This window comes from Ahaetulla prasina, chromosome 2 (assembly GCF_028640845.1).
Source record: "Ahaetulla prasina isolate Xishuangbanna chromosome 2, ASM2864084v1, whole genome shotgun sequence".
Taxonomy (NCBI): Eukaryota; Metazoa; Chordata; class Lepidosauria; order Squamata; family Colubridae; genus Ahaetulla; species Ahaetulla prasina.
This window is the reverse complement of record NC_080540.1, coordinates 68529949-68553924: the sequence shown is the minus strand read 5'-3', so window position 1 is coordinate 68553924 and position 23976 is coordinate 68529949. Positions and strand designations below refer to the sequence as shown.

General features: G+C 37.3%; 1 protein-coding gene across 1 annotated transcript in view; it reads right to left on the bottom strand.

The window, feature by feature from the left end:
• Nucleotides 1-459: 459 nt before the first annotated feature.
• Nucleotides 460-23976, bottom strand: part of EFCC1 (EF-hand and coiled-coil domain containing 1) — an 82654-nt gene continuing 59137 nt past the window's right edge. The window contains exons 6-11 of the mRNA XM_058167827.1: nt 22382-22430; nt 21391-21526; nt 20431-20596; nt 14104-14262; nt 9188-9257; nt 460-4595 (exon numbers count right to left, since the gene is read on the bottom strand). Coding sequence (XP_058023810.1) covers nt 4462-4595; nt 9188-9257; nt 14104-14262; nt 20431-20596; nt 21391-21526; nt 22382-22430 — 714 coding nt within the window. The 3' untranslated portion in view covers nt 460-4461. The remainder of the gene's footprint in view (nt 4596-9187; nt 9258-14103; nt 14263-20430; nt 20597-21390; nt 21527-22381; nt 22431-23976) is intronic.

Sequence of the window (23976 nt, the reverse complement as noted above, 5' to 3'; positions counted from 1 at the left end):
TGCATTTTAAACCATGAGCTGAGAGCAAAATAAAGTAACAGACATATCCAAAATGCTTCCAGAGAAAGCTTTCACTGTACAAATCAAGTTTTTCTCATTTTAAAATTCTATGGGTGGCCCAGATGTTGACATCTACCATATTTTTCTAATGCAGTCCCCTTTTTCCATACTAAGAAAAAATCCATTGAGAAGGTGGAACAGATGCACAATGTCTTTTATCAAAACAGCTCTAATACTTTCCCTCTGAGCCTATCAAATAGAGAATAATGTCACAGTAAACACATGAAGACACATATGAAGACCCAGCTATCCTGAAATTTTAATCATTTATTCCAATATTTTAAAGAAACTCAATCTCCAAGTAAGCATGCTTAAGGCTGCAACACTGTTTTAATCAAACAGTGCTTTGAAATATCTTGCTTTAAGATATAAATTGAAGGATAGTGCAAAGCTAAATAATAGTTATGTTGGCCATGAGAAAAACATCAAAACCCATACTGAGAGAACATCTTTATTAGTCTATCTGAAAGCTTATAAATTGTGGCACACAATGGAATTTCCAGAAACAAGTCATGAAGGAAGATGGTTAAAATATACAGAATAAAAATAAAGAAGAGAAGGGAGATGGAAAATATATATCTGGAACATGTCTTATAGGTCACATCATTATCCAATGATTGCCAGGGGTATCTGGAAGAGGGGGAAAAAAGTCAAGGAGTGCTAAACCGTAAGGTTGGGTTGAATTGTGCGATTGTGTGACTCAGCCACAGAAAGTTGTCTAATAGCAATAGCACTTATACTTATATACCGCTTCATAGTGCTTTACAGTCCTCTCTAAGTAGTTTACAGAGTCAGCATATTGCCCCTAACAATCTTGGTCCTTATTTTACCCACCTCGGAAGGATGGAAGGCTGAGTCAACTTTGAGCCTGGTGAGATTCGATTTGCCAAACTGCTGGCAGCCGGTGATCAGCAGAAGTAGCCTGCAGTACTGCACTCTAACCACTGTGCCACCGTGGCTCATTACTGTACTAAGTACTATACTTAGTACTGAACTGTACTAAGCACAGTATACCCGACCAAACTCAGCCAAGTTAGTATCATGGTTCAGATATGGGGCAACATGATCTTCCAATCAAATCAATAGTTTCATACTGAGATACTCTAAACATTCAGTTATGAATGGTGAATTGAGTCATCTGTCATATGTTTTGGAGATAAGCCAGTTTCATAAATTCTGACTATTTAACAGGCCAAGGGAAGCATGCACCAGGTTCACTGGCCTCTCTCCTACATCTTATTGCCACCAATCATCTGAACCTCTGCAGCAGAAATTCTTTAAAGTAGATTTCTTATGAACTAAAAAAATCAGGAGGCAGCTGATGGCATCTTGATTAATATCTAGAATCCTTGAAAAATCAATGAAACTGCACAGGGAAGAATGACTTGACTTAGAGCTAGTGTCTGCTCTGAGCTGACTGAAAAGTTAGGGCAGGACATAGCCCAGGCTACTTTATAAAAGTAGATAATAGCAAAAGCATAGACTTATATACTGCTTCACAGCCCTCGTCATGTCCCGCTCCCCCTCCGATGGCCGGGTCTGGGAAGTCTGTATCAAGCGTGGCCACGAAGCCTCTGCAGCTTTGCCAAATTTCTGTCAGAGTTCTCAGGGCAGGCAGGAATCCAAGATGTGACTTCAGCAAACCAGATGAGACTTTGCTTGACTCAAGGAATGCCAAAAAGCAGATCCTTTATATAGGCCATGGGGTGTGGCTCCATGACTCAGCACTTATCCAGGCCTGCCCCTCCCTTCCTTTTGCTGACGTCGCCTCTCCATTCTCCGGAAGCGGGGATCCGTCCACTGTGACTTTCCGTCCTCCTAATCTGCTGCCGGCAATTCTAGCACGTGGCTGGCTTTGTGCTCACACGCTGTAGGAGGGAGGTTTGTTTGCTCATTCCTGACATTCTGTCCGGGCATGGTGCCAGGGCTGGGGGCTGGAGGTATGCCAGGCCGTTTCTCTTCATTATCAGACTCTGACTCAGATAGCAGGAGATGGGAGGGGCCCGGCTGAGGAGAGGAGGGCGGGCAAGGCACAACACCTCTCTAAGCAGTTTACAGAGTCAGCATATTGCCCCCAATAATCTGGGTCCTCATTTTACCCACCTCGGAAAGATGGAAGGCTGAGTCAACCTGGAGCCAGGTAGATTTGAACTGCCAAATTGAAGGCAGCCAGCAGTCAGCAGAAGTAGCCTGCAGTACTGCACTCTAACCACTGCGCCACTGCAGCTCTTTAGATTCATAATGGGAAGAAATACAATTTAAATAATCCAAGTACTTTATATACCCTCAAATATATAATCAGAGACTTCCTGTGATTCTATCTGGCTCCTATTACTTCTCTCTCTACCCACCACCCCAGTACAGATTTTTTTGCTGTACTGGCACTATTTTAAAAGAATCAAGGTGACTTTTAATATAACCACTTACATTTTACTAGGGTTGAAGATAATAGTTAAAAGGTCGTAACAAAATATACTACATTTGTAAATTTCCAGTAAAACAAAATGCAGATATAATGATAGAATCAAACAAACTATGTTTACAAGTAGCCATACATTCAGCCAGATTATTTTTAACACACACACAGTTCCTCCAAGTACATGCAGTGGTAACAACCTGTAACTATTTTACAGATTGCTGAAAGGCAAGAATGGACAGATGGAAGATCAGGAGGTACTGGTAGAGATGGAGGCAAATGGTTTGTGGTAGATAAACAGCATTTCTCTCTTCATATCATAACTAAGGTAGCTCTCAATCCAAATGGAAAACAAAACAAAGAGTAGATTTTTGTGTGTGAAAGAATTACAATCTGCTTCTTTTACACCGTCTCCCAAAGTAATCTGTTCCTTGTTTTCCTGATCGCATTTTGCAGCTAACTCCAGTGGAAAGTTGTTAGGATTCCATTAAAAAACGAAGTGCTAAAATTACTGTAGATATGTAATCTTTTTGGTGCCATTGTCTAAATGTTGCTGTCAACCCTAAAGCGAACCTGGCTGAGGCCATCTTTACAGCTTCAGCGTTGCCACGAGGCAGAAGAAGGGACAGGGAGGGGGCAAAATAGATAGCTGTGGTTTTGTAGTAAAAAAAAATATTCCTGTGGGAACCAAGGAGATTTAAACAGGTGGCTGGGGAGAGGAGGAGTGGAGTAACCAAGCAGTCGGCCAGCACCTTTATTGGACAATGTGACTGATGCTTGAGGGGAAAGGGGGATCTTTCACTTTTTAATTAGGTGAAAACCATGGGAACTTTTGGAGTTGGTTTTCACCGTATTGGTGCCAATATGATGTATCCAATAAATTGTTCTTTGGGGAATCTACTTGCCTCAGAGTCCTACTTTCGATGGATGCATTACTTGAAATGATGACAGTTGCAGTTCAGATCTGATAGCCTACAATAATTCTTGTAGACTTCAGGTCAGCTTTATTCCTCCTTTAATATATAATCCTTCTAGGTACTTTTTAATTTTATTTTCTTCATGCCTAGTATTGAGTTACCAAGGAAATGCTCAAGAAAAGGCAAAGAAATGTATTGGACTATCTAAAATGCAAATTAATCTTCTCTGCTATATTCAGAAAAGTAAAGTTTTACAGGGTAATAAGAGTACTGCATTATTTTGCGCGTGATAAATTATAGCTAGTCCTTGCTTAACAACTATTTTGTTTAGCAACTGTTGGCACTTATGACAGTGCTGAAAAATTGACTTATGACTGGTTCTTGAACGTGTAACTATTTCAGCATACATAAAGTCATGTGATTGCCATTTGCTACCTTCCAGCTGGCTTTAACAAACAAAGCCAACGGGGAAGCCGGCAGGAAGTCAAAAGTCACATTCAGATAATATCTCACTCAATAACCATTTGCTTAATAACCATAAGCAGATTGTTTATGTGAATTTTTGCTCAGTGATAGAAATGATAGGTCTGAATTAAGGTCATTAAAGTATGGACTAACTTGTAGTGTATGAATGATACTGGTAAAATAGAGATTTTAGATGCCATTTAATGCCATGTGAAGTAAATATTGGATAAAATTTATTTGTACATTAAATGACAGTTTTGGGGACTTTGGAAATATTGAACATAATTTCAGGTTTCAGATGTATGTTGTACTTGCATAGTTCTCAAATCTCAAATCATATATCTAATTGTATTAAGACCCATAAGAAAGGATGAGAGATCCATCCTTCAAAATCTATTCAAGACCTGTTGCCAGTCCTTATAAATAATTCTGGACTTTCTGTTCCATTTGCCTATCTCTTTATGCCATTTATTTTATCATTCCATCTCTTGCATTGGACCATTACATAGATGGCAGAACCCTCCATGTTTTTTCATTGCAACTTTTAACCCATGGTGATAATCGGAAAAACAGCAACAGCAACAACAATAGAGGCATTATTGCTCAACAGGAGATAACCAAAGAGCTGGACAAAGACTGGTGTCCTGGTGTTTTCTCAAGAGACTTGCTTCCGGTGACTTTGCAGGCAGCCAGTTCATGGTAGAGAGCATCTAAGACTTCACCAATAGGTGGTTTTCCTTTAAGATAAAGAAAAAAAAACACCTGTTGGATTAATAAAATCAAAATTATGCAACTGCAACTCTATGAGTATGTGCCAAAGTCTAAAGAAGAAGGAGAAGAAGAAGATGAAGAACCATATGTATCAGAAGCAACATGCTTTCAAGTATGGCAATAGGAGCATATGATTGTTCATATCCTACTTATGGGCGGTGGTGATAATCTATTTATAAGGAAGACATTGTAAGAAATTTAAATGAACCTTTTGCCTGATACATCAGGGCCTGTCTGTATCAGTGGTTCTTAAACTGGGGATAATTTTATTTATTTATTAAATTTATATGCTGCCCATATTGTTATCCAGAGCAGTAATTTGGATATATTCTGGAATCAACAGTGTGGTTTGCAATTGCTTGCTTATGATCAAGGATCCAATTTAACACTGCAGCTATTAAGACTCTTGTGTTTTTTGAGTGGATAATGATAGCATTTGAGACCCAAAGAAGAGGTAATTGAATCAAACAGTTTAAGAACCACTCTTCTATATATTTCTCCAAATCAAAGAAATCCCAAAGTGAAGTAACCCCTTTATCTTGCATGTTGCCCTGCCATAGAGACATTGGGGCGATTAAGATGAAGATTCATTTATCTTTGAATAGAGAATGAAAAACGTTTTGAAGTATTTGTCCTTGTAAAGGAGAACAGAATGTATTGAAATGCAGATATAAAAATAATCTCATACCTCAAATCAAATTTGGCTTCTACTGCACTGATAATCTATGGTAGCCACTGTTCTTGTTCTGCCAAATAGGCAATATTTTTATGAACATTTCGGGAAGGCCTTCATGCATTAGTGAGTAAAAATGAAAAGAAAAGCAGCCTAAAGGAAAAAACTTGTGAGCAGGGAACAACTGGAGTATAAGGAGCCCTTGTGCATAAAGCATGCACACTCATCCAATGTTAAAGAAATTTTTTTAAAAAACCTTCCAGCTGTTGATTAAAAACTACTTTTACCTTACAACTGGCCCTTGTGCAGTGGACAAATGGGTTAAAGCAGCCCTGCTTGGGAAGTTCAGCTTCTACACATTTTGAGACATAAGTAATTCTGACTGAAAAATCAAATGAAGAAGCGAACCACACAAATATGGATGGAGCAGCACTTTAAGCTCGGGATGAGACAATTGTGAAAAAGGGTAGGCCTGTGGGCAATCTCTCTTCATCAATTTCTAGTTCAAAGCACAGTTACAAAGGATGCTATCAAGAATGTGATTTTTTTTTCTCTCACTAGCATAATTTTTTATGAAAAGGCAGACAGGGAAATTCCTTATAAATAAATATGATTTTTCCTAGACTGTAAAACTTAAACTGCCATTTTAGAAAATAAAATTCCAAATTATAATAATAGATCAATATATAAAAATATGAGATTAATATGCAAATAAGCATACCAAATCGATTCCTTCAAAACATACTGTTTTCATACTGGATTGAGAAGTTCCTACGGAACAAATATTTCTAAATCACATATAAACATGTAACATAAGCATGTGTTAGAAGGAACACTAGAGTGTAGTCATTTAATTTTTCAAATAGGTAGTCTTCAACTTACAAAAGTTCGTTTAGTGACCATTTGAAGTTACAATGGCACTGAAAAAAGTGACATGATAATTTTTCATACTTATGATTGTTGCAGCATCCCCATGGTCATGTGATTTACATTCGGATGCTTGATAAGGTCCTTCTCTGTGGGGGCTCCCGCACTCTGGAACGAACTTCCCCCGGGTTTACGCCAAATACCTGACCTTCGGACATTTCGTCGCGAACTGAAGACTCATCTTTTTATTTGCGTGGGGCTGTCTTAAATTGAATTTTATCTTTTATCAATTTTTAAACGGGGTTTTTAGTATGGAAATTTTTAATTTTTAGGCTAATTTAAATAAGTTTTCTAAATGGTATTTTAATCTGTACATTGTATTGTTTTATCTTGCCTGTACACCGCCCTGAGTCCTTCAGAAGAAGGGCGGTATAAAAATCAAATAAATAAATAAAATAAATAAATAAATAACTGACTGACATTTATGATGGTTGCAGTGCCCTGGAGACACGTGACCGATTTTGCAACCTGCTGACAAGCAGAAACAATGGTGAAACCAGATTCACTTAACAACTGTCTTAATTAATTTAACAAATGTGGCAAGAAAAGTCGTAAAATGGGGCAAAACTCACTAAACAAATTTCTCACTTAGCAACATAAATTTTGGGCTTAATTGAAGTTGTAAGTTGAGGATTACCTGTACCTTAGGAAATGCTACAGGTAGTCCTCAACATGCAACCACAATTGGCTGTGGAAATTCTGTTGCTAAGCGACACAGTGGTTACATGTGTTGCATCCAAGCATACAGCCTTTTTTGTTGTGGTCATTAAGCAAATCACCACAGCAGTTAAGTGAAGCACACAGTTGTTAAGCGAATCTGGCTTTCCATTGCTTATTGGAAACCAGTTGGGAACTTTGCAAATGATCATCCCTCGACCCTGGACGCTGCAACCATCATAAATACATGTCAGTTGTCGAGCATCCAAATTTTGATCATGTGACTATGGATGTTGCAATGGTCATAAGAGTGAAGATTACTTGTAAATCACTTTTTTCACTGCTGTTGTAACTTCAGTCACTAAACAAATAGTTCTAAGTCGAGGACTGCCAGTATTTCTCACTAATGGATTCAGCAACTAATTGTATTTCATTCAATAATGGAAGTCCGTAATTTATGGTTTAGCATTTTCTTTTATATTCATTCTCAAAGCACATTTTCATTTTAGAAAAAGGTTGCTACTCATGTTGTTGAATGCTACACATGTAGAAATAGAAATCATTATATCCTCATTACAAATAAATTAATCTCTTAGGCTGAAAATTGCCATGATGTTTACTCCCCAACCCTATGAAGCACTTTTTTTGGCAGCTTCCCTTAAATTCAGTGGAATTGCAGTGTACATCAGATCAAAGTGAAATCAAAGATTCCTATTTTCTCTCTCTCTCTGTGTGTGTGTGTGTGTGTGTGTGTGTGTGTGTGTGTGTGTGTGTGTGTGTATATATATATATATATGTAGGTCTTTGGTTATTCGGGTTTTCTCCCGCGTAAAATTGGAAGTGTCTTGGCGACGTTTCGACGAAGTCTCATTCGTCATCTTCAGGCTTCAGCTTCGTGCTTCTGGGAGCAATGTGTGATTGCAGCTGTTTCTTCCTTTTTAACTGCTGAATTAAAACCCGAATAACCAAAGACCTACATACAAACACCCGCAAAAACCTCAGAAAACATATATATATATATATAATTTTTACACACACACACACACACACACACACACTTTGTACTGAAATAAATGTAATTTTGTTTGGAGTTGAGAGAACAATCTGGAGCACTGGATAACAAAAGAAAACACATACCAAACTTCACTCTAAAGAACAGAACCATAAAACAACCTCTGGAGCTTGAAAATCCTCATAACAATGGGATCTGCACAGTGGACTACTGCCTGGGGAGAAGAGAGAACTCAAGAAATGTGTGTATTGTATAAAGATGAAAGGTTATTATATTGAAGATCTGACCTACTTTCTTTGCTAAAGGACAACACTGTCTTCTGTTTTCTTCTTTCTTTTCATTGAGGCAAAAAAAAGGGGGGGGGAATCTAAGGTTGCTGAATAAATATTTGAAAGAAAAGCTGGGCCAGAGGGCATACATTCTGCCTTCCTGTAATCCTATACAAAGTCACAGGGAAAAAGAAGTTGGGATGAAGAAGCTTATTCTAGCAATGCACATTGCCAGCATAAGCCTCTTGCTCGATCAGGCTACCAGGACAGTTAGGAATAGATCTATATTACTAATCAGGTACAAATTGGCACTAGATGTCTCTAGTTACATACAGAATGATGTGCTCCATATATGTTCAGGGAATTCCAAACTTGGAACATTCTTTCAAGTTCAAAATTTCAGTAATAGTTTTACTTCTTTCAAACTTAAGCAATATTTTTTTTAAATGAAATTATCTTTCATTTCTCTTTTACCAACTAAATAAATTACAAGATGTCCACCCACCTCTCCATCTAGATGAAGGTAGCATTAGATGTTTTGATACGTTATCCCCAAACCATCACCATATCAACAGCTATTCATTCCTCGTGTGGGGTTATCTTTTCTCACCCATTTTCTTGTCTCATCAGAGAATTATCATCTGGGTTCAAAGGAGTAAGTGCTTTTTTTTGGTCAATGCCTGGACTCACTGAAATCCTTTCTTAGCTTAATTAATTAGGATGAATCAGACATCAAGAATCTCTTTCCTTCCTTCCTTCCTTCCTTCCTTCCTTCCTTCCTTCCTTCCTTCCTTCCTTCCTTCCCTCCCTCCCTCCCTTTCTCTCTTTCTCTCTCTGTCTCTGAATTTTTAAGATCATTAACTATCTACTATCTAACTATCTTGATCAACCATTTCTGAGCAACAAAATATCTAATATATTGAAGCTAATTCTCTTCCATCCGGAGAAGATTCCTGATAACCAGTGGTCTTGCCAGCCAAACTGTGAGGTTCAGTACCAAAGCTTACTGTACTTTCTTACCATGTTGGGAGTCACAGCATGATTCCAAAGTGTTCAGTAAGATTTTCCCCAAGGTGCGCTTAGAAATGTTCTTCAAAACATAAAACAATATTAGGGAGTTTTATCCGTGCATGCCAATAATGAAATATATTAATGATTTTCTTCCAAAATTTAAAATTCACACCAAGTGCATCCATTGAATTTACTTCTGATGTCCTTTATGATCAACGAGCAAGTGGGCAATTAAGAGAAATTGTATATATCAATGGTGCAAATATATATCAAATCAGATAAGATAAGAGACAAAGAGAATAACAGAATATAAACAGAAGGTAAATGTGCAAAACATATTCCACAAGATAGCTAGATATTGTCATAACACAAAATGTATGTAGCTGCAAAACAAGACAGATGGACATTGTTTATCCAACAGAAGATAGTTTGGGTTTTATTTTCATGTCCTCTGTGTATTCCTTCTTTCCCTTTTTCATGGTGGATAGTATTAGTCAGACTTTCACCCTGGTATAAATGGTTAGTTTTGTAGTTCTACATACTGTCAGAAAAACGGGTAGGCTCAATACATTGTACAGGTAACAACTTGATCTTCATTTGCCAATCATGTGAGCAAAGTATAAAAATTGGTCATGGAGAGGTGAAAGGAAGTAAGAATGTAGACATGCTATACAAAATGGCAATAAATTATATAGTAGATATTTTGGGACCAAAGAGATGTGCGTGATACAGAAATCCTTGAAAAATAGTTTTGATTTTCCAGCCTGATTTTCTAGCTCTTAGGCATTGAAGTAACTGTATTCATTCATGAAACTAGATTTATATTTTACTATTATTTTTAATTACATATATTTAAGTCCATCTTTCTTTAATAGTTGGTCACCTTCAAAATTAAGTAAAGGTTATGTCTTTGTAAGATTGAGCTCAACTCATAGGCTCTATTTCACTCTTCCATGTTTGAAATATTGAATATTGTTATATAGACTCTTAAACCCTGCAGGAGATATTCTTAACATCCAGGCCGAGGAGTGATAAGTCATCATATTATTACCACTTAGAGCCATGATGTACGATTATGTACAAGATCAGAGTAATATTTTCACTGTGGTGTTATGTATCGGTTGATGGATTGCTTAAAGAATTATTTCCAACAAGGTGATGGACAATGAGAATGTAATGATATTTTTTTGCCAATCATAATCACTCATGGCACTTTATTAGCTTATCCTTCATTAGATTCTGACTGACTCAAGGAGCAAGCATTGCTACTGGCGAGTATAGAAGAAAGTTAATGTAATAAGAGAATTCTACTACATATATTCATAAGAGTTATTAACAGAATTGGAGCATCAAATCAGCCTAATTTTAGCTATCAGATCAGCTCTCATTATATGTAACTACATTCATAATAAAAAGGGGGCCTTAAATGTAATTTAGAAACAAAAGAGAAGAAAAAGATACAGTGCAGGTAAATTTAATAAACTGGTTTTTTATTTTTATGATACCTTGTTTCTAAGACATCTGTTTTCTTTTCTCCACAGCAAGCAAGAAAAATATTTTAAATACCAAAGTTATCATATATACATGTATCTATCTATCATGCCATTCCTTTTCAGGGAAAGCAATGTTATGCAGAGTACAGAAAAGTAACGAAGAGTAAGTCTAGTAAAGACTTACTCTTCGTTACTTTTCTGTATTACATTATCACAAGATAAGAAAAGGGAACGTAGATAAAGCTATGTTCCAATATCTCAGGGGTTGCCACAAAGAAGAAGAAGTCAACCTATCCTCCAAAGCACCTGAAGGCAGGAGAAGAATCAAAGGATGGAAACTTTGATGAGAAGCAACTTAGAACTAAGGAGAAATTTCCTGACAAAACAATTAATCAGTGGAACAACTTGCCTCCAGAAGTTAAACTGGAAGTTTTTAAGAAGATATTGGACAACCATTTTTCTGAAATGGTAAAGTGTTTCCTGCCTGAGCAGAGGGTTGGACTAGAAGACCTCCAAGGTCCCTTCCAACTCTGTTATTCTATTCTATTCTATTCTATTCTATTCTATTCTATTCTGTTCTGTTCTGTTCTGTTCTATGCCATGCCATGCCATGCCATTCTATTCTAAAGCTAATTTTAATAGCACCATTCATTATGCATTTTCTTACATTTCTTTCCTTACTACCATCATGTCCATCATTTCTTCATACCTACTATGGGTTTGTTTTATAAATTTTTCACATTTCATTATGTTCATCTAATGGCTTTCTCTGTCTAGAGGAAGTCCTCAAATTAGGATGGTAACTGGGAATTCCTATTGGGGAATGAAGTAGAGGCTTGGAATCTTTCGCAATCTCAGCTGCCCACCACCATCCCCAGGCCTCTACTGGAGTTCCAGCACTTTGGAGTGCCACTTGAAGCTCTGCATCGTGCCAGTCATTGTGGTACCCCAAAACAATGCTGCCCCAGCTGCCCCATGCTATGCAGGCCCTGACATTGGTGATGAGGTATGCCCAGCATGGCTCAACTGCAAGGCAGCTCCTGGCCACCCCAAGCCTTCTTCTCAAGATCGCTTGCGCCATTCTCCAAATAGCACGTACCACCCTCCAAATAGTGTGCACATTCTTGCAATGCTTCAGAAAGCCTTTGGAAAACTTTGGAGGCCTTCTGAAACATCCTCAGAATGGCGTGCACTGTTTGGAGAGTGACATACAACTATCACCAATATATAAACTACCATTTTCATACATATTCTACACAATCTAAATTATAGCAGTTCAATTTTTGACATACATTTTAGCATTTGGATTCATAATTAAATTTACCCCTTTGCTTTCCATCCCATAAACTGAGACTATTTTTATTTATTTCTATTACATCTTTCACCTTTATCTTAGTTTCACAGACATACTGTGTATCTCCTTTTCTTTCATTTGATAATTCATGTTCTTTATCATGTATTCTTTTTCCACATGACGAGGTGATCACCACATGGGCCCAGAGATACTGACCTCTGCCAGCAATTGAGGTTTTCACATAGTGATGTTTAATCAGATAGAGAAGATGTAAAGGAGGGTACCAGCTTTAATTGTATCTGCAACACATCACCATTCCTTGCTAATAATAAGAACAGTACTAGTAATTTGGGCACATTATGATCAGCATGTTTCAACTGGAAAGTCTCAATCACGATTACACTATTCTATGTCAGACAGAGATCTATAATCTAGCGACTGCCTTGCAAGTCATTATATGAAGTGTATTTAAGTCACAGTCATATCATCAGGGTTCCAAGTAACACCCCCAATGAAGCACTAAGTGTGGCAGCCCTGAAGATCCAAAGAAAAGATGGCCTCCAGGGCAGATACATATCTTGGTTTATATAATACCAATCTGAATGTAATTTGAGTGTTTATATTCCCATATTTGGTATGAGTATGCTAATGAGTATGACTCTTTCATGTGTCAGTTTATCTCCCTGCACACTTTAATTATATTTTCTTTTTTAAAAAAGCAAAACCCCACTCCTAATTATAACAATATCCTCCCAATTGAAAATCACGTACTTTCTTTTACAAAATCTCTTGAATGGTCATATTGATTAGTACATATAAGAATTATGTACCAGTAGTCCTTGAGTTACAACAGCAATTGGGATCAGGATTGCCATCGCTAAATGATACCTGTGTACAGCATGACATTGCGAACAGGTCACCCGTTCGCAATGACAACCCTGGCAGTCACAGTTGTGTCTTAATCACAGGACTACACAGAGCATTAAGAGGCAGGGATCCCAGACAAAGGGGTGTGGGGATGCTGGTGCGTGTGTGTTTACATACCACAAGCAGGTGGCATGAAATGCAGATGGGTTGGTGAAGAATACTACAGAGAATGAGATCCCTGGAATCTTGTAGTCTGTAGTGGAGTCCTTGGGAGATAAAGTGGGGGATGTGACTTACTGAAGCAACTTGCAACCTTCTATGATGGCTTTTCCACTGACTTTACTTTAGGGAAGTCGGCATAAATTGCAAATGGCATTCACGTGACAAATGGTCATAAGTCCAAGACTTTTATTTATTTATAAACAGATTGATTAGAATGAAAATTACTCATGGCTAGATTTAGTTCCTTTCCTACATTTAGGAAACTTTTCTCTTAGAATTAAGCTAACTAAATCTGGAACTAGAAAGTAGAATGCCACTACCATTTTCTATTACATTTGTGAAGCTGAACAAGCCAATCCCTTAGGAGTGCTAATAGCAAAGTTATTTTTATTTTTTAAAAAAACCAAAAGGAAAAAAAACTGTGTCTCTTACTGCTAATTTTCAAGCCAGGTATAAAATGTGTGTGTGTGTGTGTGTGTGTGTGCATGAGTGTGTGAAATAATTCTATTTTTCTTCTGCACTGTTTCAGTTTTGCTCATTTATCTTATTTAATCACTGAACAGCATTTTCTTCCCCTGTATAATGTAATTGTAGCTGTAAAATAATCCATATTAAAAATATACCTTTATTGTGTTCCACAGTGCAGATTAGTATGAGAGAGAATTATTTGCTCAAGGTCATTAAGAGAATTCAGAAGTAAGATTTGGATCCGAAGCTCAAAGCAGTAATTCTACACAAAGTCAAGGGCTCTCAAAAGGAAAAATATTAACAGCTACCTTAGACAAGTGTAAAGCTCTCCTAGGTCTAAATTGCAGAGAGAGCCTGAATATCTCTAATGGAAAGTTTGTTCACCAGCATGCTCAGGTTTTCCTTTTCTAAATCAACTATCTACAACTGAGCTTTTTTTCAGCAACTCAGTGTCAAAAAGTCTGTCTACTGAAGACCGTGCAGAAAACTACAGATGTTGTCCATTCATACTGAGGCATCTTGCTGTTTCTTCCACTATTTTGTTTGTTTTTTTGTTTGTTTTTGTTGGTTTTTTTTCTTACCAGATCCCGGAGTTGCTGAAGCAGCTGTAAAACATCCAAGAGCTTTTCTTCCACCAGTGACAGCCTTACTCTCTCTGTCTCCAACATCTGGAATTCCATCTTCATCAGCTCAGATTCCTCCGCCTTCTGTTGTATTTCCCCTAGCAATGGACTTTTTGTCTAGACAACGGATGACATAAAAAGTATTGCGTAGCACAAAAGTGAAATAAAAAGTCTGACTTCTCTGTCTGAGTCTATGGTAGATGCCTCAGAAGTCTGTTTTCAAATTAATTTTACTAAATGGAATGTGTCAGTGAATAATGCAGTCAGTAGAATGTGTGCGCAAATATGTGATTTTTCTATTTTATTGATATCTTGCTGACTACTTGATGTAGTTAGGATCAGCTGGGGATTTTAAATGCAGCTTCATTGCCCCTATAAATCTAGAGTTCTCATTGAAACCATAATAAAATATTTCTCCTTCAACCATGACTGTTTCAGAATAACCCCCTTGATTACTTCAAATGTATCATTTGATGTGTCACAATCCAAGGCCTATTCTCTGCCAGAACAAAGTGCAATACACAGAGTAACAGATGTAGGTTATAGAAAAGAAGATTCCAACTGAACGTTAGAAAAAAAATATCCTGCCACTAAGAACAGTTTGAATATAAAACCAATCATTCAGAGAGGAACTGGACTTTCCTTTCATTTTGACCAAGGTGTGGCTGGCAAGCCATTTGTCAGGGATCCTTTGATTATAAATGGTCCCTTTCAACTCTATTATTCTATTAAGCAGAAGAGGAAATATTTGCTTCAGTTTGTTTGCATGCCCAAGTAATTATGACTGAAAGATTGGCTACAAGGTATGGTTGATGCAAAGTTAACCTTAAGCATACAGACAAATATTTCTTTGTTTGAAAATTCTTACTCGGTGATTCCAATATTTTTTCTTTGTCACCAACATATAAAATACATTCAATATTATGGTTTAATGTCACAAGAGAGATGTAATTCTTAAGTTTCATTTGACAAAATAATTTATAAATTGGTGGTTTCAGGATGGAAAGTTGGAGCAATGTTTTGTGGTGGAATCACTGACTGAAGGAGAGGGCCCTCCCCTGGGGAGAGTAAAAAGACATTCCAACTTGTAGTTAGTTTGGAGGAAAAAACATCTGGAATCAAACCTTAGGTCTATATCTGTTGTTTCCAAGGAAAGGCAGATAGTCTGGCAAGATTCTTGTAACGTAGGCGATCAGCAATAAAGTATCTTTTTGGACCTATTCACGGAATGGTTCTGATTACATGCTTCTGACATACTGTCCAGTAGTGGTTTTCACTTAGCTTCGCCACTGGTTCGGAACTATGAGTTTGCTTGTGCGCAGCGCTTCTGCACATGCACAGAACTTTCTGTGGATGTGTAGAGCATCCGTGATGATGTCCGGGCGGGTGGGCAGAGCCTCCTGCTGCTGCCACTACCAGTTCACCCAAACTGGGGCAAACCGATAGAAACCCACCATTGATACTGTCATATTATTTATTTATTTATTTATTATTTATTTATTTAATTTGATTTTTATACCGCCCTTCTCCCGAAGGACTCAGGGCGGTGTACAGGCAAAATAAAAACAACAATACAAATATACACAATTTAAAATACCCTTAAAAAACTTATTCAAAATTAGCCTGATATTAAAAATCATCATCAATTAAAACCCCATTTAAAATTGGTAAAATTCCCTTTTAAAATCCAATTAAGCCATATTAAACAGGTAAACATTTCAATCAAAGGGATTGCAATGCTTATCTTTCCTCTTCTGTATATTTCTATTGCTTTAGAGCATATCAGAATTCAAATATAATTGGTAACAGATAAAAAGCAGCATGCCTTGCTAAAGCTATCCTAATCATAATTTTAAGTATTAATGTCTTATTTACAAGCTAGCATCTTTACTACAGTTAGTAATTACAGAAGGGTGAATAACACAGAAGAATAATCGAGCAGGTTGCTACCATAGTAGAATACCGAAAATAAAATTAAAATTGAGATTCAACTCAATTATCTAATAAATCAATTTGTCATTCACTGATATCCCTTCACATAGTTAAGATAATTCTGGTTATTGTAAGAGAGCTGTGACCTTCCAGATATTCAGCTTCATCATCCCAGCCATCATAAAAGTTTTCTTTGGGTTATAAATGTTTGCTTGTAAGTATGCCCTCTTCAGCAAACTTCTCAGCAAATGTTATTGCAAATGCGTTGTCCATCTTATTGCTTTTTGATGGTTCTAGAGGAGTGTGCAAGAGGAGGAGGAATGGTGCACTGCCTACTAGTGGCTTTTTAAATAACCTAAGAGACCCCATGACAGATTCTGTGCCTGGGGGAGGAGGGGCCTAAATGCATAGTTTCCTGACATTATTTTATTTTTATTTTTTAAAATAGTGTTGTATGCTACTCTGCTATTTGAAGAAAGAGAAGAAAAATAATCAGTGGAACCCAGCAATTAAAGCCCCAATACTGCCAATTTGAAACACAAAGTATCGAGGCAATTAAGAGATGTTACTTAAGGAACAATAAGAAAGTTATTCATGGCTAATCCTCCTTCTGTAATGGCAAAATTGATGCAAAATTTCTAAGCACTGCACATTGCACAGAATCTAATTATAATCTAATATTGAACAATTGAAATAACTAATAAATTGACTAAATAATATATCGGATTTTGTCTGTAACTGACTGTAGTCTGAATTATAACTAATGAATTCTGATTACTGTAATATTAAGCAGCTTCGCTTACTAAGTAGAAATTTTAAACATGGAAATATCTAAAATGGTGAAGGTACTGTCACAAGGCTTGTAATATTTCATGTGAATGAGTCCCACTAAGTTGACTACAACTAACGTAAGTTGTATGACTATGAAGGCATACTGAATGTGCTGTATATACTTATTTTTATTCTCATCTGTTGGCATTGTACAATTACTACAACACTTGGGCTATTAGCTTGTTTTGTTCCAAAGCCATCTTTATGAATGACCTAAAAGATGGAATGGAAAGCATGTTGGTTAGATTTGTAAATGACACCAAGATGGAGTTTTGTCCTTCAAGGACAAAATCACAAAATGACTTTGCAATTCCTGCACTGAATGCGGTGTGGGATTAGACCTATACAATTCCTTTACAATTCATACACAATATGATTGTATTACTGGGATTAATGTAAGAAAGAATATCCTATAGATTAGGATTCTATTGATGCATTGGCCGAAATATTATAGTCTGCCGTGCAGGAAGATTGCTCAGCTTAACATTTATTTGCTATCTGACTCCCTGCTTACGTTTTAACAATTTAGACTAAACCTCATTCTGTTTGCTGTAACAAGCAATAAAAATCCTTGCTACATCCAATAGAATAGAGCAGAGCAGAGCAGAGCAGAGCAGAATAGAATAGAATAGAGTAGAATAGAATTCTTTATTGACCAAATGTGATTGTATACACAAGGACACACAATATTGTCACTCTCTGCAATTGCTTGTAGCAAAACAGGTTTAATCCCTTGTCTTTTTTTTTTTTACACTGCAGTTTAAAACAAAACTTCTTAAGGCATACATTTTACATTTTTCAGTCCTTGTTCATCCTTTTTTGTAAATGTTGTACAGTTTACTTATTTATTTATTGGAATTTGTCAAATAAAAATGAGAACAAGAATAAGAGAATAAAAATACAAGGGCAGGGACGATAGGCACGTTAGTGCATTTATGCACTTAATACACTTAAGTATGAAGTAAGGTCCACGGAAGTCAATTTGTGACTGAAACTCTGACAATTTGTAGCTGAGACAACTGAATCAGGTAGGACATTCAAGACTTTGACAACTCTATTACAGAAATCATATTTTTTACAATCAAGTTTAGAACAATTTACATTGAGTTTAAAGCAGTTGTTTGTGCACATATTATTGTGATTAAAACAGAAAAAGTAATTTACAGGTAAAACATTACTATAATTTTGTATGCAATGCCTAGGTCTGACTAACTGCAAATGGCGCAGTTTAAAAATTGATAGGAAATATTACCAGAATCAATATTTTGTAACTGAACAGTTAAGTGTTATCTGAATAAAGTGCAATAGTCTAGGATCCATCCAGAATTTCTTTAACTTAGCCACTGAATTTCATCCAGAGTTACAGTATTTGAATTGGCTAAATGACAGCATTGGCTGAAAGTTAACTCAGTTCTCTTATTCTAAAATAAAGTCATCTTCTAACTTCCAGACAAATCTGCCATATGGTAAGATGACATAGTCTCCCTAACGATTAAATGTGTTATTTAAATTCTTATATTCTTATATTCATAGTCCTCTTGTAACAAAAAAGCACATAAATAATTGCTTGCTCTTGTCAGTCATAACATTACCACCATCTGATCAGCAGCCTGGTTTAGACATTATTTTTCTTTCCTGAGACAACGATGAACTGGGGTAGATTATTTTCACTACAATTCAACATCTTGTTCCTGTCTTCCGGCTAACACCATTCTTGTAATCATCAGCAGTGGCTTCCTTACTACACACACTCCTGTATCCAAAGTAAGGCTGAAATGTGTCAGTTGCCTGCAATATTATTCCAGAATGTTCTATTTCTGTCCATTTTTTCTTTGTTAGATAAACAAATGCAACAAGAAGATTTTCAGCATGTATCTTATGATTGTAAGCTCATTGGGTATCTGCATTTTGCCCCAATAACAAAACCAGTGAAGAAATTCTGCAAAAGATTCCCATGAGCTTATCACATTGGGTTTGAATGCAGCCTCAATTATTTTCTTGATCAACACTATAAATGTGCTGCAATTAACGTATAGGCTGCTATTTTCCAACTTTAAAACTCTTTTGGAATATGCAGTAACACTACAGGCTGGTTTTCAATGTGCTACATTATCATTAAGTCTAAACCAATCCCTTGTCTACATTAAGATTATCTAAATCCTTGTAAAAGCTGTTCCAATGTTCATGTATCTATGCACTAGAAAATGTCTGCTTACAGTTAATTCCTTATACAGATAAAGCACATGACTTGGTCAATGAATAAGTATATTCCAGCAAAAGTCAGATATCTATTCCACAAGCAACATTTTGTAATTCTAGGCTTAGGTTTAGAGTTTACTAATGATTACTTCAATATATCATCTGTTATCTGACACCTTCATTAAAATTTCTTTGCAAAATAGTTCTCTAACTGCAGCTCTTTATTGAAAAACACTTAAAAAGGGAACAAAGCAAATGGCTCTTTTCATCTTCTAGCTTTTGTAAAAACATAGGAGATGAAAAAGATTGGATCAATTATTGATTCTTTCAGGTGTCCATTATTCTTGACTTGCCTGGAGTTGAAATGACTTCTAGTTTGCTTCTTTTTATATACTTCTTTCTAAGACTTGGGGTTTTATGTACAACTAAGCCTGCATGCCACTTAGATACAGAATTAACTTGAAATACTCATGTATAAGGAAGTTAGTATATCTATTCAGATCTCAGAAGTTCAGAGGTCTAGAGATGTTTAGAAGATATTTCTAGAAATGTAAAAAGGTCTACCTCTTGGCAACTCAAATAATTATTTCCAATTTCCTCAGGATATGAACTATGTCTCATAATAGCACAGAACAGATAAAATACTAAAGAAAGGAAGGGAAGGTCTAAAGTAGCAATTGGGAAGTTGCTAATTCCACTCATACACTGGTTTTCCATTTTTAGAAATATTAACAGTATAAATTAGAAGAGGTGGAATTTGTAACGGAAGAAAGGAACATAGCTACTCTTACAACTATATATTTATTTCCATTTATGTACAAATATACATTTGCAATAAATATGCAGTATGAACCACAACGTTAGTGTGGTATAAGACCAAGCTAGGTAGCTATGCCCATCTAGATGCTGTCAGATAGAAAATCGTGCTATCCCTCACTATATCAACTAGAGATGATTAGCTGTTGTGATCTGATGACATATAGATGTACCCTACTCCCCATACTTTAACAGAACACAATTTTTAGAGTCTTGTTGACCAAGAAATAGTAAATAGATGAACTGTAATAGAGTCCATGGAATTATGCACTGCAATTAAAGAATTGCACAAGAACTGAGCTTTCAGGGGATGAAAACTGAGCACTATCACAGCTGAGTCTTCTTGTTCTGAAATGTGCAGGTGGTATCAGTAAAAGTGTCTTTTGATCAAATTTAAGCAGGTCTGATAAGAAAAAAAAAATCTGAAATATGCATCCCTTGTGATAAGTAGACCACAAATTGGAAATAATCTACCTCCTGAAAGGACAGTCTATAAAATGAATTTACCTCTTCCATATTTGTTTCCAGAGATTTCTCTTCCTGCCCTTTCATTTGAAAGTCTTCTTTTAATTTTGAGAGTTGTTGGACTAATTCCACAAGGGAGTTTTCATGGCCACAGTTACTGGGATTTTCAAAGGATGACTGCAGCTGCTTCAGTGTTGTGTTATCACATCTAGAGAGAGAGAAATTCTGGTCACTGCTTTTCTCCATCCTAGTAGTCTAATGATATACAATATTAAGATATTAGGGGGTGAAACCTCCTAATATGGGCGGCTATATAAATTGGTTTAATAAATAAATCACTTCCAAAATTTTGCCAGGGAAATTGCAGGGACTTGACCTGCAGGGACAGTCATCAGCAATCAACAATGATTTGAAGGCACAAACGTAAAAAGGGACAATTACTAATAAATCTTTCATTTGCCTGCTCCATACAGGTAAGTTTTCTCTTAACAATAGTAATTAGGACCAGCAAGTCTGCTGCTAAGTGACACAGTTATAAAGTGTGACGTCATGTTGATTTACAACAGCAGTGACTGTTGTTAGGTGTATTCTATGCATTTGCAGTATCTTGTGGCCATTTGATTGTCATTGTGACCTCCAGCCAGCTTCCCCATTGACTTTGCTTTTCTGAAGCTGACACTTAAGATCATAAGTGGTGATCACATGATCACAGGATGCAGCAACTGTTGAGATTGCAAGCTGGTTGCCAAGCACCCAAATCACAATCATGAGACCAAAGGTATGCTGCGATGGCCACATCTAGAAGGAATGGCAGTAATTCCCCCATTCATCAGTGTTGTAATTTTCAGCAGTTGCTGAACAAGGACTATCTGCATAACCATATGACATATTTCAAAGCTGATCTACCTGTAATATTTTTGCTATGTCACACAACAGCATTTTCAGAAAAAATAGCAAGGACAAAAGTTGCAACTATGACTTCACATAGACACTGAGACGTACCCGCTATTGCAACAAGGAAATCTAGCTAAGAGTTTCTTTACTTCAGCCATTTGGGATTGCTGATCGCCTATCCATTTCTCTTCCTCTTCATCAGATGCAGCCTGGCCTTCCACAGAACGAAACATCTGATCTTCCACTGGAAAGAACAATAACCCCCCAAATAAGACAATCACTATTACCATCATATTCAAATAGCATTTTTTAAATCCAGTTTAAGAAAAAAACAATTTTGGAAATTATTAGTTCAAATTCTACAGTAATTCATTGCCAAACAAAACAAGGACCTCGTTCTTCTGCTACCTTACAGTAGTGGCCAAAATTGTGGAAACCTTTTGGGAAAAGCGTATTTTTAAGGTTTGATGGCTAATAACACCAGTTGTTGGGTTGTTGTTGTTTTTTTGAGTTTCAAGTTAATCATATTCCACTGCCGGAATGGCCTGGGAATAGCCCAGACCTTAACCCAATTGAAAATCTATGGAGCCGACTAAAGAAACTTGTGAGTCAGAAACGACCCAGTAATAAAACCCAGTTAATAGGAGACGACTTCCGGTATCCAGCGGCAACGGACGTCTGGAAGGCTTCTCCTGCCTCCAGCGCCCGAATCCGGCCGCCGCCGAGGCCCTCAGGGGCCAGGTGTTCCGAAAAGGACACCTGCCGCACGGACGGCTCGCCAGGGGTCTCCCAGCCGACATACAGGACTGTGGGGACCGATGCTGGCGCGTCCTAGGCTCGGCGGGGTTCGGAGGCCACAGGCCGCGCCATTATTTTGGTCGTCGCCTGGGCGCTGTGCCCGTGACACCGGGCATTGGATTTATAACTGCAGCAGCCTGGTGGTGAACAGGGCACGGAGAAGAATTGAGGAGGAGAAGGGAAGGGAATATCGGTAAACGTGAGTGGACTGCTCCGGAGTGCGGGGGGGGTTTTTCTCCCCTGCGGTTGGAAGGAGCACGAGTTATTCTGGAGAGAGGAGAACTTAAAATAAGAAGATTACCGGTTTTGTGGAGCTCTGGAGAGAAGAGGTGATGGAGAAATTTAGGAGGGAAGGTTTGAGGCCCCTCCTTCTGGGGAACAGTGGTGGCGCCCAGCTTCCGCCTTCACTATGAGAATTTTGATGACATCACTTCCCTTGACTTCCTGGTTGACTAACTGTACTCTGGACTCGTTGCTCCTGTGAGTGCCCCTGGTGGATCCGGAGGAAATTACAAGGATACTGTGCCTGCCTGAGGATTTTGTATTTTTTTTTTCCTTAATGGCAAAAGGTCAGAGACCAACTGCTGGAGAGATGGAGAGAATTTTGGAAAAGTTATCTAATATGGACAAGAAATTGGATGAAATAAGAGCAGAAATTGTGACTATCCAAAAGGATTTAAAGGATACTCAACAAGTTTCAGCAGAAAACAAGCAGAAAGTGGAAGGTTTGGAGGGTGAGATGCGGGCAGTGCAGAAAAGAGAGGAGACGACAGGCAATGCTGTGCTTGGACTACAGATGGATAAAATGTCTTATTTCCTTAGGTTTCAAAATTTGGAAGAAGTGGACCAAGAAGACTTGAGAGATGTTGTGACTAAATTGTTGGGAGAATTTCTTGGGAGAGGTGTTGATTTCATGAATTGGGATGTGGATCGAGTTTATAGAGTTAATTCGCAATATGCACGCACGCATGCAGTTCCCAGAGAGGTTCATGTCAAATTTGTGAGAAGAGAGACGAGAGATGAAATTCTTAGAAAACATAGGAGTGGGGCACTGATTTACAGGGGCAGGGAGATAGCCATTCTGAGGCAGATTCCCAGACAGGTACGTGAAAAAAGAAAGAAATATTATTTTTTGTCAAGCAAATTGTACCAGAAGGAGTGGGCTTCAGATGGCTGATGCCAGAGGGATTGATGATTTTCCGGGAGGGCATTACGAAAAAATCAGTACAATTGCGGAGGCTACGGCCTATGTGGAGGAACACAAAGCCTTCCTGGAATCAGATGACCCAGGAATTGAAGAAGGGAGGTTATAGATCATGGGGCTGAAGCGGCTGCCGCTGTTGCGGCCCTGGAGTTGGGTCAGGCTGAACCCAGAGTTCTGAGATCCAAAACTAGGAAGTGATAAAGATATTTGGGATTGTGTTGGTTTTCCTTATTCTCTTTTGTACGATATTCTGTTTATTCTTGACTCTTCTTTATTACGTATTTAAAATTTGCAAACTTAGCTACTTCGTGTCACCTGCTTGCCTTATGGCTGTTGTATGTGTTAAAAAATTTGAGTAAAATTCTTATTTTAGATAAGAAAAATGAAAATTTACCATACCTGATATGTATTTGTATAAACCTTTTTTGACTAATAAAAACTTTTTGAATAAAAAAAAATAAAAAAATAAAACCCAGTTAATAGAAGCAATCATTCAATCTTGGTTTCACATTATAACAGCTGCAGAACTAAAAGACTTGGTTCACTCCATGGGAAGACATTATAAGGCCGTAATTCATGCTAAAGGTCACCCAATTAAGTATTAACTGACGTGATAATTTTTGCATATCTTGATTTTTCTATGGTAATTTTTGTATATCATTTTTTCTATGTGTTTCATTTTTCTTCTTTAA